Source organism: Festucalex cinctus, chromosome 1 (genome assembly GCF_051991245.1).
Source record: "Festucalex cinctus isolate MCC-2025b chromosome 1, RoL_Fcin_1.0, whole genome shotgun sequence".
Taxonomy (NCBI): Eukaryota; Metazoa; Chordata; class Actinopteri; order Syngnathiformes; family Syngnathidae; genus Festucalex; species Festucalex cinctus.
The window spans coordinates 51,289,112-51,304,206 of NC_135411.1; the positions used below are offsets into that span (position 1 = coordinate 51,289,112).

General features: G+C 41.5%; 3 protein-coding genes across 6 annotated transcripts in view; 2 read left to right on the forward strand and 1 right to left on the reverse strand.

Moving 5' to 3' along the window:
- bud31 (BUD31 spliceosome associated protein) lies at positions 1–2,109 on the forward strand. Its single transcript, XM_077540485.1, has 4 exons — positions 1–267; positions 475–597; positions 1,277–1,443; positions 1,738–2,109. The coding sequence occupies exons 1-4, from the start codon at positions 174–176 to the stop codon at positions 1,786–1,788; spliced, it is 435 nt and encodes a 144-aa protein (XP_077396611.1). The 5' UTR covers positions 1–173; the 3' UTR covers positions 1,789–2,109.
- On the reverse strand, positions 2,067–11,477 carry smcr8a (Smith-Magenis syndrome chromosome region, candidate 8a). The gene is made up of 3 exons (XM_077540464.1): positions 10,326–11,477; positions 5,728–7,350; positions 2,067–4,642 (listed from the first exon to the last, which is right to left on the reverse strand). The coding sequence occupies exons 1-3, from the start codon at positions 10,925–10,927 to the stop codon at positions 4,183–4,185; spliced, it is 2,685 nt and encodes an 894-aa protein (XP_077396590.1). The 5' UTR covers positions 10,928–11,477; the 3' UTR covers positions 2,067–4,182.
- top3a (DNA topoisomerase III alpha) overlaps positions 11,359–15,095 on the forward strand; it is an 18,780-nt gene continuing 15,043 nt past the window's right edge. Inside the window, exons 1-6 of one of the 4 annotated variants that reach the window (XM_077540454.1) lie at positions 11,359–11,513; positions 12,810–12,869; positions 13,764–13,837; positions 13,958–14,033; positions 14,679–14,787; positions 14,874–15,017. In XM_077540454.1, the coding sequence (XP_077396580.1) occupies positions 13,779–13,837; positions 13,958–14,033; positions 14,679–14,787; positions 14,874–15,017 (388 nt within the window). In that variant the 5' untranslated portion in view covers positions 11,359–11,513; positions 12,810–12,869; positions 13,764–13,778. The other 3 variants (XM_077540445.1, XM_077540428.1, XM_077540435.1) reach the window with 3 other exon arrangements.

The window sequence follows — 15,095 nt, forward strand, 5'->3', positions numbered from 1 at the left end:
GTCCGAAAGATGATTAAGAGGAAATATAAATATATAAACGGCGCTATGACGTCAAATATGAGACGCGCTTCCAATGGACCCCGGTGACGCGTAATTCAAGTGCCCGAGACCTTTTCGTTGCGCAAAAAAAGGAAAACAGAAGGTTTTGTTCGGACTGGGACAAGTGTAGGAAAATGCCGAAAGTTAAGAGAAGTCGTAAGCCACCCCCAGACGGCTGGGAACTCATTGAACCTACTTTGGATGAGCTAGATCAGAAAATGAGAGAAGGTAAGACGAAACACGATAATTTAGCAATGAGCGAACAATCCCGCGGAGACATTGTAATCGAAATAAGTTGCAATACTGTAGTTGAAAATGTGTACAAACCACAATTGAAACATTCGATTCAACATATGAAGTTAATACGTTGTCTATTGCTATCTACCGTTCGATATGCCGTATATTTATATTCCCATTGTATTTTCTGCTTCTCAGCTGAAACTGAACCTCATGAGGGTAAGAGGAAAGTGGAAGCTCTTTGGCCAATTTTCAGACTTCATCATCAGCGGAGTCGATACATCTATGACCTCTTCTTCAAAAGAAAGGCCATCAGCAGAGGTAAGGAGGACCATATTTATATTATCTATTTGTCTTGTGATGTAACAGCGTTCCAATTTCACCCAGTGCAACGTTTTACTCTCCTCAACTTCGGCTTAAGCCTAATTTATGCGCAAATCGACTTCCCTGCTCGGAGACCACGGCTGTGCATGTGGATATGTGCCTGGGACGAGAGGCGGAAAACAACAATAACAAAAAAAATAAAAAAATAAACCGTGTTCGCTAAGCGCACGGCTGTTGTGTTTTGGCAAGTTTACGGCCGACACCGGTGCAAATTGGCAATAATTAATTGCCACGGTGATGAACTTACTATCCCCCCGGCTTTGTTTCGTGTTTCTGAATTAAATTGAACTTCCTGAATCCGTCATAAAATGCAGAGGAATCGCCACTCTGTGGCGGCCCAGCCATAGCGACAGCGGGACTTGGTGTGAAACTCCAGCAGACGCCGATGTGTATTGCGCACAAGTCGGAAGGCAAACGCACGAGCGGAGCTCCAACGTGACGCCTCGACGCGAGCCTCTCGCAGAAGCATACTGAGGCCTTTAAATCCAATACCTGTACCACATCCTGTCAGTTGTAACAAAAGTTTGCTTTGCATGGAAGTTGGAACATAATATATTTATTGTGTGTTTGATGTCAACCACGTTTGTTTTCTGTGTGCGTGTGTATGCCCTGGCAGAGCTGTATGAGTACTGCATAAAGGAAGGCTACGCAGACAAGAACCTGATTGCCAAGTGGAAGAAGCAGGGTTACGAGAACCTGTGCTGCTTGCGTTGCATCCAAACACGAGACACCAACTTTGGCACGAACTGTATTTGCAGAGTTCCAAAGACCAAGCTGGAAGTTGTAAGTCTTAAAGGAGTTTCGGTGTTTTCACTAATACCATTGCAGTATAATAATTTTGATGACAATTCTCTTGCAGTTGTGCTTTACTGTATTTGGTTCAGTGCATTTGCAAGCATTATTGTCAGTAGTGGTACAGACAAGGATAAGATTGTGTTAAAATTCAGCCATCTACACAGTCTTGACTTTAAAATGATAGAGATTTTTTTTGAGTGAATCATTTGTTGCTGTTTGATTATATTACCTTAAGACCTTTCTCACCTAATGTACTCTTTATGATTTCTTGTCTTTTTGTAGGGAAGGATCATTGAATGCACCCACTGTGGATGCAGAGGATGTTCTGGTTAAGTGTAGGAAATGATGACTTGCCCGACTTTCATCTTTGTTATGCATCTCACCACCTGCTTCAGAAATTATTTCTTATTATCATCAGCATCATTCCCAGTAATCATTATAGTGGTCAAAGTACACTGAGAGGGTTTGTCTTGTATTCATGACAGCTGTTTTACTGTCTAAAACCTTTATCTTCAGTACCTCTGAGGAGGAAGTTGTCTAGTCTGTTTCAGGTGTGACATGTTTTATTTCATTCAAAAGAGGGCTGGGTGTGAAGTGATTTTGTTTTTGAAACTTCTTTTGTTGTGATAATTTGAATAAAACAATTCTAATTGACTTCATGTTATCTCCTGTTAATAGGTCACCTGTCACTTAATGAAGCCACCAAGAGCAGCTTAGAACAGTCTTCCCATTTCTGCAGCTCCTGTATTAGAATAAGTCATTTTCCCCAATGATTTATTTTTCATGCCGCCTCAAAAGGTTGCACATACATCGTCACAGAAACAAGTCTCTCAGAGCACTTCATGTTTAATGATCTGTCAGTTGCGTTAGTTGTTCAGTATCACAGTGAGCGTCAGGATCATCAATGACTCATTTAACTCGTGTGTGAACCAAACGTTAAGTGCAAAAATGTTAATGGTTTAAAATAATTTAACGGGGAAAAACTACTTAAAAGCATAGCGATCAATATGTGTGTGTGTGTGTGTGTGTATATATATATATATATATATATATATATATATATATATATGAACAAAAAAAAACCGTATGTTGAAGATGACACTGCCGCCATCACGATGTGATACAAAATGTACACAGACATCATGTGGGTGTAATTCAAGGGCACTAAGTGTTTACATGTTAAGATCACTGTGGTGCGGCTTGGTCAGATTACATTCACTTTTTTGCATTACAGGGTAAATTGCTAATAGCATTTGAACTGTATAGGTAACATGCAGTGAATGGGATACAAAAGAAAGTGTCAGGTGAAATGTGATTTTCTAAATTCTCTAATTAGTCTTTGAGACAGTTGAGTAAAGCAACATAAAACAATGCATTTAAGCTAATTTCCCATTGTTAACAGAAGGAACAGCAGTCCCACCATGACCTTTTACCCCATGCAGTCACATCTAGTTACATACAGGATACAGAACAACAGCAACACCACATAAGAGGCAAAAAAAAAAAAAAATGTTTTAGAGAAGAATCTTCTGGAATTTGCTTCAGTGGCCCATTTCAGATTTCCAAGATTCATTTGTGGAATTGGATTAATTGAAAAATGAACGATAACAAAGCTGAAATTTGTGATTACATCCAACAAAGATTCAGGCAACAGGTTTTGTAAGTATATGTAACGCTTCATCTTTCCTCACCCCAAACCAAAGTCAAGCATCCTGTCCAAAAATATACTTTCACACATGATAAAGCTGAAACATCACCAATATAATATTTCACTGTGGCACAAGACTGTCTCATGCTGACACCACAACACACACCTTTAAGACAACAGTGAAATTGAATTCAATACATTAGGTTAAATAGCTTGAAAGTTTTCCTGACAGAGTCAAATGCTACAAAAATGCACATCAGCGGATCGCATCAGGTTTTCATTGCTGTTGTACACCCCTCAGGAGAATACTTGTGTTATCACTTATTTCTCAGGACATGCACTATCACATGTAGGCAACTGGATCGAATTTAATAGGGCTTAAACAGCCTCTGGGAATGTTTACTCACTGTTCTTGAGCGTGAAATCTGTTACAAGTTCACCATTGCATGTCCATTTGGAAAAACAAGGATAATACATTGTTACTAAAGGGATGTGGGTTAAAAAAAACTCGTCCACTACAGGATCCAAACAAAGTGTGTGGTTGAAAATTCATTAGTGAGACAGCTTTAGTTGATAAAGGCGGAACAAATTTGCATGGTACTAATGAAGTTTCATCAACAGAATATCAGCGTAATGCAAGTTTGTCAAACACCAAAAAAAAAACTATGTACATATACAGCAGTGTCCAATTCATTTACAACAATTAAAAAAAACAAACAACTAACATATAAAAGCATTGTTCACAAATGATGTGTTTGAGAAAGGACTGTACTCGCAATGTAATGCCAGTAATATGCAAATATTGACCATTTCTCTGCTGTGTTGGGTTTGGTTTACAGTATGTGTGCATGTTTGAGTTAACATGCTTTCACAACTGAACATTCACTACGATTAACTAACATTCACTACTATGGTTCTTTGATTCCTACACGGGACCAGAGAAAAACAGCAAGGCAGTTACCCAAAGATAATACAATAAAACCAGTGCAGTTTGGTGTCAAATTAAAATGAGCATCCTCAGGATCAGGATAATCTTTAGTCCATTAAAAACAAAAGGGTTGGCATCTCCCTGTAAAAGATCATATTTTGTATAAAACGCTGGTGGTGTAGTTAAAACTAAAAGAAGGCGCTGCTGCTTTGCGGCCGTCAGCAGCGTGCAGGTAGTGCTGAGTGATCAGGTGGCTGAGGTAGAGAACTATTTGCCTGTCGTCCTCTCCCAGCCCAAGCTGCTCCTGTAGGAAGCAGCGGCGTCGGGCCTCCACGCCTTCCGGCCCCTCTGTGGTGTTGACTGGCAGGTGGAGGTGGTGAGTGAAGGTGAACAGAAAGGCCTTGGCCGCCAGACGACACAGTGTGCTCTGGGTGTGAAGGAAGTAGGTGGAACCACGGCGGATATAGGTGCGGTGGTCAGCCACGTTGGTCAGCAGTTCGCCACGATAAGGTGGGCAGCGCAAGGTCTTCTGGTCGGCATCCAGGATGGAGATGTAGCGGCTGTAGCGGGACAGTGAGTACAGCATGCTGGAACCCACAGGGGACACCATTCTGTGAGACAGGAAAATTAAGAATTCCTAAACTGCCCACACATAGCATTGCAGGTTACAAGAAAGTCAGTATTTAAAAAATGCGTCACTTTCAATGTCCCAGTTACAGCGCCTTGCAAACCTATTCATCCCCCTTGAGTTTTACAACATTTTGGCACGGTATGACCACAATCCGAAATATATTTCATTGCAATTTTATGTTTGATTTTATTATATTTCATTGCAATTTTTATGTGAACGTTAAAGACAAAGTAGCACACAATTGTGAAGTGAAACAAAGTGAATGTCTTATTTCAAACTTATTTTACAACTAAAAAAGTATGCTGTGTGAAAGTATTCAACTCCAAATTAATACTTTGTCGATCCCCTTTTGCTGCAATTACTTTTAGGGTATGTCTCTATCAGTATTGCACATAGGGAGGCTGAAATGTTTCCCCATTCCCATTATGACTTTTTTTCCCCCCTTCTTCTTCATTTACTGACCATCATGTTCATATTGAATCAAAATAAAACATTTGCTTTTACTTTGGAAAACAATGATCAACATTTTTGCCTATTTCCTGACATGATACGGACCAAACCATATCCACAATATTCGGGGTGTTAAAAAAAAAAAAATTGATTCTGCAATATATGCCGATGTTACAGTGTACAATTCTTGAATCAATTCAATATGTGGCCGAATCGATTTTTAATTAAACATCAATTTTTTATGGAAATATTCTACAAAACTTCTTACTTAGGGTGAGGGTTCACACTTTTAAGCATGGAGGGTTTTAATATTTCATTTCAATACTGTTCAAACATGAAACAACAACCTGTTTGTTAAATACAGTGACTCACAGTTATAAGCCTGAAGTTTCAGATCCATAAATACATTTTCATACAAGTCTTACAGTGTACATGTACAAGTTTACTATTAGTATTTTCAAAATTTGAGTTAAAAAAAATGCAATAATTGCCTTAAAGATTCGTATCGGGATTAATCGTTATCGAATCGTAACCTATGAATCGTGACATGGATAGAATAGCTCGGTACTAGGCAATTCACACCCCTACAAAATTCACACGGAAGATGAACAATACCTTTGCAATCCAATAAGCTTCCACCTGTGCAGGTCAGTAAGGGTGAAAGGGCAGCACAGCCAAGCCTGGACTCGCTCGCCACACTTCCCTGGAGCAGGTACAAATATGGCTAGGGCAGAAACCAGCCGACGGACTCTTGCCTCATCAGCCCCAAGCACCACCAGCGTCCTGCCGCTAAGCAAACACCACAGAGCCTGCATAGCAAAGGGGTACTGTCGAACAAACCTCAAAGCCCCTTGTCCGGCCTTCTTCTTCTGACGCAGGGTCAGCATCCCCCCATTGCCGAGAGGGGAGGCAGTCCAGTCAGAACCAGTAGATGTACTCATGGTACAATCCGACCCATCCTCAGCTGAGGTACGGGACATTGCATCTCCCAGGAGGCCAGCTGTGTGGTTCTCTGAGCATGGGGATCCCACAGCATAGTCATCCTGGAGTGGAAGTAAGGCCTGGGGCTCCTGGTTAACCACAAGTATTTGCGCATTCTGCAGGTGGACAGCGAGATGAGGCACAACATCAGGCGGATTATCGAGAAAACCTTCATGAGCCATACAGCACGTGGCATCCATCGGAACTAACTCAGAGTCCTTCTCGCATTCTTCCTTCCTCGTAGTTTCTTCTAACAAAACCTTGGGTCCCCCATCTTCATCAGAAGCAGCCTCCACCCATTCACCGTTGCTCTCACCATCCAGATCAGCTTTATTGTCACAGTCTGGGGTTGAGTCCGACTCAACATCCACAACTTCTGGCTTCAGACTTGCTTGGTTGCTACAGTTTCCATTAGGTTTCTCTGAGCACTTCTGGGTATCCAATTCCTGGTCAAAACAAGAGGACTTGAGATTGTTGTCTTCAAGGTTAAGGTCTCGAGTATGGCTAGCCTCTGAGGCAGGGTCGAAATGCTTTGGAGCTTCTGGTCCAAATAAGACGGGTACTGAATTTATGAGTCTGGAGTCTACAGCATGGTTCACAGCACAAAACGGTCTTAATGTTGCCCTTCCATCAAGATCATCATAGTCATCGTCACAGAGTTCCTCTTCAAATAGAAAGTTAATAATTCTCTGCTTTCTCCGCAGGGCTCGGTCCAAGCGACGTGTGTGCAGGTAGCACAGGTCACCTCTGAAACTCCTTTCCGTCTCCTTCAGTAGCTCCACAGTGGCCTCATAGAAGGTGTTATCACACAGCTCTTGGAGGGTCTTGAGGCGCTTGTCGAAGCACTTTGCAGACTTGGCTTTAATCAGCTGTGGCGTGTAGGACGGCCTGCGTTTAACACGCTCATATTCTTCCTCGCCAATGTCCACCTCATCTCCATGACCATTACGTCCCTGAACATCATCTCCTACTTTCTCTCCTGCATCAGTGCAACTCAAGGGGTTAGCTAGCTTGGCATACTTGCCAAAGAGCTCTTCACACTCACTCATACACTTCTGACATGCAACAGCCTGTGGGTCCCGGCGGGGACGATGAGGGTATGAGCTGATCTGTTTCAGAAGGTCTCTGTGTTCGTATATGCTCTTTTCCACATTGGCGAGTTCATTGGCCTTTTCCACAGCATGAGCAGAGTACATGGACTGAGGCCCTGCCTCTCTCTGAAGGCCCTCCTCCCTCTGCAGAACATAGTGAGTGTACCTAAGGGGGGGGACATGGTTGTCAAACAATGCTTTTTTTGTTTTGTTCAATAACTACTGTCTTTAGTAGTTGTAACTACTCTAATTCAATTGTAAAATGAAGGAGGGAGTTCACGCTGAAACATCATTGAAATATTTTCAGGCGAAGGGTTTGTGGCATGCTTGTGTGCGACAAGCTTAACATAGTTAAAGTGTGACAGAGCTCCATTTGCTGTAAATAAGTTAAGTCACCACAGTCAAATGTTGAGACCCAGCTAAAAAGGGTGAACTTACTATATAGTATTAGTATTGTTACTGGACAATTGGACTAGTAGTTAGCATGTCTGCCACTCATTTCTGAGGATTGAGGTTCAAACCTCAGCTCCTCCAGCTTCCCGTGTGGAGTTTGCATTGTTTGCATTTTGGAGTTTAAGTTCACCCTTTGCTTGCTGGGTTTTCTCCAAGTACTCCAGCATACACTCACGTTCCAAAAACATGCCCTGTTGACTTTATTGTAGACCATATACGGTACATGTAAATGTGAATGGTTCTTTGTCTAATATACGTATCTTCACTGCCTTGCAATTGACCTTACCGTAAACCACGCCCGCATGACCTAGTTAACCAATCAAGACGCAAGACTTCATGTCTGTGACGGCACGTGCGTTTTGCCGCGGACAAACAAAAGCAATCCCGCTCCCGGTCGTGCATTGTGTCCTTTGCGTGGTTGTCCAAAGCCAAGAAAAAAACAAAACAATAAAAATGGTTAAACCCTGCAGTCATGGCTTGTATAAGAGTGATAGTCGTTATTTTGATCGACTAAACAGCGTCTTGCGGTAGTCACGGCTTGTTTAAGACAGACACAAGAGAGACACTGTCCGGATTATTCCCTTCCCTAAACCCTCAAACAACTACGAACAAGTTCTGCGCTGGATCAAACTTTGTGGAAGAGCACACACACGACAGTCGAATCCCTCCAAAATGACCAGAAAGTACTACGTCTGCACGAAGGTAATGTTCTCCATTGTTGTTTTTAGCCAAAGGCTAACCGGGTAGCTAACCGTCCACACGTTTGTTGACTTACTATTTTCTATAAATGCCAACAGAGCAAACTTTGCACATACAACCAGTTGAATGCCTCCAAAATGAGCAGAAACCATGCACTAAGGTAATGTTCTCCCTTGTTGTTTTTTTAGCTAAAGGCTAACGATAGCTCCGGGTAGCTAACTGTCCACGACTTATTATAAATGCCAGCAAAACGTTGAAACTATGAGGTAATATAAATTCATTCTTACCCGGCTTGACGGGAACTATGTACAAAACTTCGGTTTTGCTGACAATCGGTCGAAGTGAGTGAGGCGACTGTCTTTTCCTGACTTCTGTAGCAGCAAACAGCGATGCGTATTTTCTTTTGTTTTTGGGCAAAATTGCATGGTGAGGGAGTAAAGATATCCTTTACTAAAAAAATGAAAGCCCCCTTTGCTTGCTTCGAAGAGAAATACCGGCATCCTGAAAACTCCTGACCGAGAAATTACAAGGAAGATTTGACAACTTTTGCATTAGTGTGAATGCACTTCAGTTCATCTCGACAGGTAAATGTCGGCGCCAGGTGCATGTCGCATTTAGTGGGGGGGGGGGGTGGGGGGGGGGGTGCCACGGTAAGGTCAATTGGCTCTAGCTCACCTGTGGCCTCATTGAGCGCAAATGGCTTAGAAAATTGAAACTGGAGTAGATAAGGTGAGGCCTGGTGTGGTGAGATACAACAACGGAAAAAGACATACATTTCTAGTTAATTCAGAATTCACACAAAATTCTGGACCAAAATTATTTATTCTTATTATTGATGCTGTTTGCAGCAGTTTATCAGCATGCTTCGCTTTCAAAATTTCTCCGATTGAAACTGCGGCAACTTCAAAATATTCTCAACATTCTGGACACACTAGGAATCGTTTTTCCTCTTTCCCTAAATTCAAACTTTCCTCACAATTTCATATTTTAAATGAAAATGAAACCAATTCAAATAAATGAGATGTTTTAAAAATTCAACTCATCCTTCCACATTTCTCTAACTATTAAGGTCATTCCAACAATCCCAGAATACAGCAGGACATCATGGAAAAAAATTTCTTTCCCCAAATCTACACAATTTTACGTATTCCACATTTTCCATAAGATTACAAAATACAGATGTTTCACATATTACCGCCTCCTTCAACATTTCTCAAATGATCAGAACCATTCCAACGTCAAACTGTTCAGCTCATTTAGGATATTTTGGGATGTATTTGTCACATTCAAAATATGTGCATATTTTTTTCCATTCCACATTTTCTATGCCAAATTCACAAAATGATGGATATTGGCTATTTCTTTCTTTTCTTTTCTTTTCTTTTTTAAATGTACTCATCTACCATTTAAAAATCAGTGATTCCCAACAAAGTGTGCCTTGAAACATCATCAGGTGTGCTGCAGGAAGTAACCTAATGTCGCTTAATTTGTCCCAAAGTTATTCATATACCACAAATAATAAATCTTGGGCAAATGGGCACTATATGATGTAGATAAAGCGCTATATAAAAAGTGGTCCATTTTTTTCAACTAAGTGCCATCAACCTATAGTCTATAAGGCAGAACAATTCAACAATCTTCTTCCAGATGGTGGAAGGTATACATTTAACCTGTTTTTGTCTGATAGAGTGACATGCTTTTTTCTAATGTAAAATATTTACCTTGGCTCAGTACACTTTAGGGAACACTGATTTAAATTAAATATTAAGCTGTTTTTCAGTGTCACATAGAACATTTTTCCCCATTTAAATTACTTCCATTCTACAGAAAATGCATTCTACAGTTTTTTTTTAGTTTGGCTTTTTTTTTTTTTTACATTAACAATTTTAAATAAATTCTGTTGAAATTATGATACATAATGTGAGTGTATGTAACATTACCAGCTATCAAAGGAGGACCCAGGCTCGACTGACTCAAGAAGGCACTTACTCTAGGTCTCGAAGCTTCCTCTGGAGTTCATTGGCAAAGGCTCTGCGGTTACCAGCTTTCAAGCACTCTGAGGCCTTTGAGAAGCAGACAGACAGTTCCTGAAACTGCAACATGATCTTCCTCTCATCTGCTGAAACGTACGCCATGCAGAAGGGCCGCACAAAACCCCTCGCCTCCAGGTCATACAATGTAAGGTGGTGGACGTAGGCAAAAGCGCCCTCTTTAGAGTCACCCAGTACGACCTTTGAGTCCTCCACAAAACTGAGCCGAGGGTATCCACTGCCAGGCGGATGCCCCACGAAGGATGCCTGGTAGTCCACTGACATGATGCGCAGGGAGAAGTAGTTGAGATCAAAAGTGCCACAGACTTTGGGGTCATCGGGAATCGTGAGGAGTGGCTGAGGGCCCACCTGCTCAGAGAACTCCGATATGAGGATGAAGTCTTTTGTGAACTTAGCGTAGGAGGTTTTGGCCCAAGGGTTGGAAACAGCCAGAGGGTGGAGGGGAATGGAGAACTCTTCTGGTATAGCCCATGGGTCAGGAGTGGTCTGACCATCATCATCCTCTTTTGTGAAAGCCACCACGTCAGGTGAACCTATCATAGTGATACTTTTGAGCAAGGCATGAGAGACACCACACTGTGCAGCTCATCTATGAATTATGAACAAGCAGGCAGGGAGCGCGACTGAAAGGCAGATAGATAATGTAAAGTCACACTAATCACTGTGGTCTCATCGTTCACACACTGACGTACGGGTCCGCCAAATATACACAATATTATGTGGAAATTGTGTCCTGGTGTTCAATTTTGGCATCGGAGTTTCAGTCAACAGCATATGAAGCTTGATGTTATACTTGACATGCAGGTCAGCGTCCTACTAACAAAAGCAATTATCTATATCGCCAATCTCTGCATCCGGCGAGCATCAGATCTTTCATGCAATGTCAAGCATCGACGAAACGAAAGCACGTGACTCTCTCCGTCTTTTCTTCATGTCTTCATTTCCATCAAGTTGACGTGTTTGATCCGCAGATGCGCCCAGCAACCACACGGTTAGCAGACAGGAACGACATCATCATTACACCGTGAGAGTGACGCCATGTTTACCCAGCTGCTTGGAGTCGAGTCAGGTGACTCATCCACCAATCCGATGCAAGAATTCAGGACGAGCAGAAGTCGCGGGGGAGGTAATTTTACGACATTTAATCGTTTTCCTTCTATTTAATATCTAACACCTCTCGGAATGATGATAGCTTCGGTGGATATTCGGGTATCATAGAGCAACGTTACATTTGGAATAAATACATAAAACCCGTTTTGTGGCCATATAGTTTTTTTTTGTTTGTTTGTTTTTTTCGCTTTCCCCTGATGGACGTCAGTGTTTTATTCTTTTTTCAATGGAAACTTACGTTTGAGTTTTTTCGGGCTACTCATTTTCACCACGCTATGGATTTTACGACACCCTGACGGAATACGGTAAACTTTGACGGGCGCCGGGCTGGCGCGCAGTTTGTAAACAGTGCGAACTTTTTTTGTTGCTAATAGCAAAGAACGCCACGAAGAAAGTGTTAGTTGTGGATATGTATTTGGATCATCGGCAACCTTTGTTTTACTGGTACAGTAGTGTTGAAGTTTGACGTGGCGACAGGCTTCGTTCTCCAAACGGTTTTAAAGTCTGTACTCGGTCCACCTAGCATGTTTAGGTAACATGCTAACACAGTGGAAGGACAGTGGAGAAGAGGCTACTTTATGCGAGTAAGAGCATGCAAGTAGTGACCCTCGTCGTAAAACATCTGTTTCGACTGGGCCAACAGAGGCCACGTATCCAGCTGAGGTGTCGTTCTGCGGAACGGGACTCATTAGCAACATTAGACATGATGCGGAGGGGTCAGATAAAGCGGGTTCTCTGCGTAGCCGAGAAGAATGATGCAGCCAGAGGCATCTCCGAAATCATGTCTAGTGGCAGGTCCATGCGGGTTAGTATGCCAAGCTATTCTTACATTAGGCGATATTTGCTCATCTATGATCTATAAGAATTTGCGCATCAGAGCTAGAGGATTATGGGTTCGAGTCGGACTAAAATGTCAAAATGATAACTAGTTGTTTGAGAGATGCTATAATGCTTGCTGGCTTCTGTCTATGTACCCTGGCTTGACCAAGGGAGCCCTCTCTCCCTAGGCACAAGTGGTGGTAATATTTCTCCTTCGGGGTTCGTAATGGATAAAATAAAGATGTTAAAAAATTTGGTTGTAGTTCATACTGCACTGTAAAGTGTATACTGTACTATAAAAGCTGTAACCCATTTACACAACCTGATTGTCAAAAAAATGTAACCTTCCTCCTCATTTGTCTTTATTGTGCCCTAATGTACCCACACTATTGTTTGTGAATGTTTTTATTTGTAATTACTACTTAGATAATAATGCCTAATACCTAATGCCTTTCAATATTTTATTTCTTTCCTTTTTTTTTTTTTTTTTTAGAAGGAGGGACTGTCCAAGTTTAATAAGATCTACGAGTATGAATATAATCTCTTTGGCCAGGTATGTAACACACAGCAGGGTTCTACGTTAACAGTGGCCCGGGGCCAACTACGTGACTGTGTAGGGTCATCCGAATTGAGTTTCATTTACTTAAACTGATAAACCATCATTGATCTTTTTACCGCACTGTGCAATTTTTTTTTGTGAGTTGACTTAAATCCTGGGCGGCACGGTGGATGACTGGTTAGCACGTTCGCCTCCCAGTACTGAGGACGCAAGATCAAGTCCAGGCTTCGGCCTTTCTGGGTGGAGTTAGCATGTTCTCCCCATGCCTGCGTGGGTCTTCTCCGGGTACTCCGGTCTCCTCCCACATTCCAAAGACATGTATGGCAGGTTAATTGGGTGCTCTGAATTGACACTAGGTGTGCTTGTGAGTGTGGATGGTTGTTCGTCTCTGTGTGCCCTGCGATTGGCTGGCAACCAGTTCAGGGTGTGCCCCGCCTACTGCCCGAAGCCATCTGAGATAGGCTCCAGCACCCCCGCGACCCTTGTGAGAAGCAAGCGGTTAAGGAAATGGATGGCTGGACTTTAAGCCTTCCATGAGAAATGGCTTGAACAAGATCTAAAGTCTAGAAAATGCAAATTGTAAAATATTCAGTTATAATTTATACTGAAGAAAGAAAAAAAACACAACATGCAAAAAGAGTAACTACACAGAGGTAATATTTGTTAAAGGCTCGGTATAACGATGCTTAACATGAAATAATAATTGAAACATAAAGTATTATATATCTGTATCATGAATATGCATGGCCAGGGCCACCACAGCAGGGCTCGTTGGGCCATCACCCAAATAGGTTTTTAATGTAGAACCCTGCACAGTGAAGTACATACATCTGTTCCTTATGTTTGCATACTCCCTCTAATTGCTTGTTTCCTTATGTTCATATTTAGAATGTGACGGTAGCAATGACATCAGTCTCAGGCCATTTACTGGCTCTTGAATTTAAAGCCCCTTATCAGAAATGGTAAGTTGTGAAAGGACATGTTCACACTTGCCTGTTAGACCCTGTTGGGATTCATTTGTACAGTGTGAGGGTTTACATGCATGCAACTATTAATTTCATGTTTACAATTTCTTTCTAAAGGAACAGTTGCAATCCTGTGCTTTTGTTTGATGCTGAGGTAGAGAAGTATTGTCCAGATGGCATGATACAAGTTAAGGTATGTCTCCTGACCTTTCCGAGGGATTACGAAAAAACAAAATAATATTTTGTTTTGGAAAAAACTATGGCGCCTTATACTCCATGTTCTTTTTGTTTCTATCTTCTATGTTACTGTGATATTGTGTGTAAATAATGTTATAAACTAGGGGTGTGAATTGCCTAGTACTTGACGATTCGATTCGTATCGTGATTCACAGGTCACGATTCGATTCGATGCCGATTAATCCCGATACGAATTTATAAGTCGATTGTTGCGATTTTTTTTCATACAAATTACTAATCAGTAAACTTATAGAGTGTAAGATTTGTATGAAAATGTATTATTTATTTATCTGAAACTTCATTCTTATACAGGTTGCAATCTGTTTCATGCTTGAACAGCATTAAAATAAAATATTAAGGCTTAATGTTCCGTTCATATAACATTCTTCCATGATTAAGGTGTGAACCCTAACCCGAAGTAAGACGTTTTGTTGAATATTTTTCCATTAAAAATGGAAGTTTAAAAATCGATTCAGCCGCCTATTGAATCGATTCGAGTATTGCGCGATGTAGTATCGCGATATATTGCCAAATCGATTTTTTTTAACACCCCTATTATAAACTGAGTCTCTCTTTTCCTCTCCTTCCTCTCCTCACCCAGCGTACATTGGAAAAAGAGGTGAGACAATGCCAGGCCTTAATTATCTGGACTGACTGTGACAGAGAGGGAGAGAACATTGGATTTGAAATAATCAACGTCTGTAAAGCAGGTAAGGTTAAATAAAAGCTTAACAATGTGAAAAGTGACCAAGCAATGTTTGGTTGTTTGACTATTTTTTTTAATTTTTTTTTTTAGTGAAGCCTAATTTGCAAGTGTTTCGGGCAAAGTTTTCGGAAATCACCCCCAACTCCATTCGGAGGGCTTGTGAGACACTATCAGAGCCAGACGTTAACATCAGTGATGCCGTTGATGTCCGACAAGAGCTGGACCTGCGGATAGGTGAGGAGGCTCATACAATATAACGCTGAAGGACACCAGACAAAGATCCTTTCAAGATTCTGTAATGCTTCAGATGAT

What these genes read in the sequence shown, in the direction of transcription:
- smcr8a (XM_077540464.1), bottom strand. Translation starts at nt 10,927, where the DNA reads ATGATAGGTTCACCTGACGTGGTGGCTTTCACAAAAGAGGATGATGAT. An exon ending in AGGAAGCTTCGAGACCTAGA is followed by an intron (nt 7,351 to 10,325) that starts GTAAGTGCCTTC and finishes CCCCCCCCTTAG; the next exon opens with GTACACTCACTATGTTCTGC. An exon ending in AAGCTTATTGGATTGCAAAG is followed by an intron (nt 4,643 to 5,727) that starts GTATTGTTCATC and finishes CCTGTCTCACAG; the next exon opens with AATGGTGTCCCCTGTGGGTT.
- bud31 (XM_077540485.1), top strand. Translation starts at nt 174, where the DNA reads ATGCCGAAAGTTAAGAGAAGTCGTAAGCCACCCCCAGACGGCTGGGAA. An exon ending in AGATCAGAAAATGAGAGAAG is followed by an intron (nt 268 to 474) that starts GTAAGACGAAAC and finishes TCTGCTTCTCAG; the next exon opens with CTGAAACTGAACCTCATGAG. An exon ending in CAAAGACCAAGCTGGAAGTT is followed by an intron (nt 1,444 to 1,737) that starts GTAAGTCTTAAA and finishes GTCTTTTTGTAG; the next exon opens with GGAAGGATCATTGAATGCAC.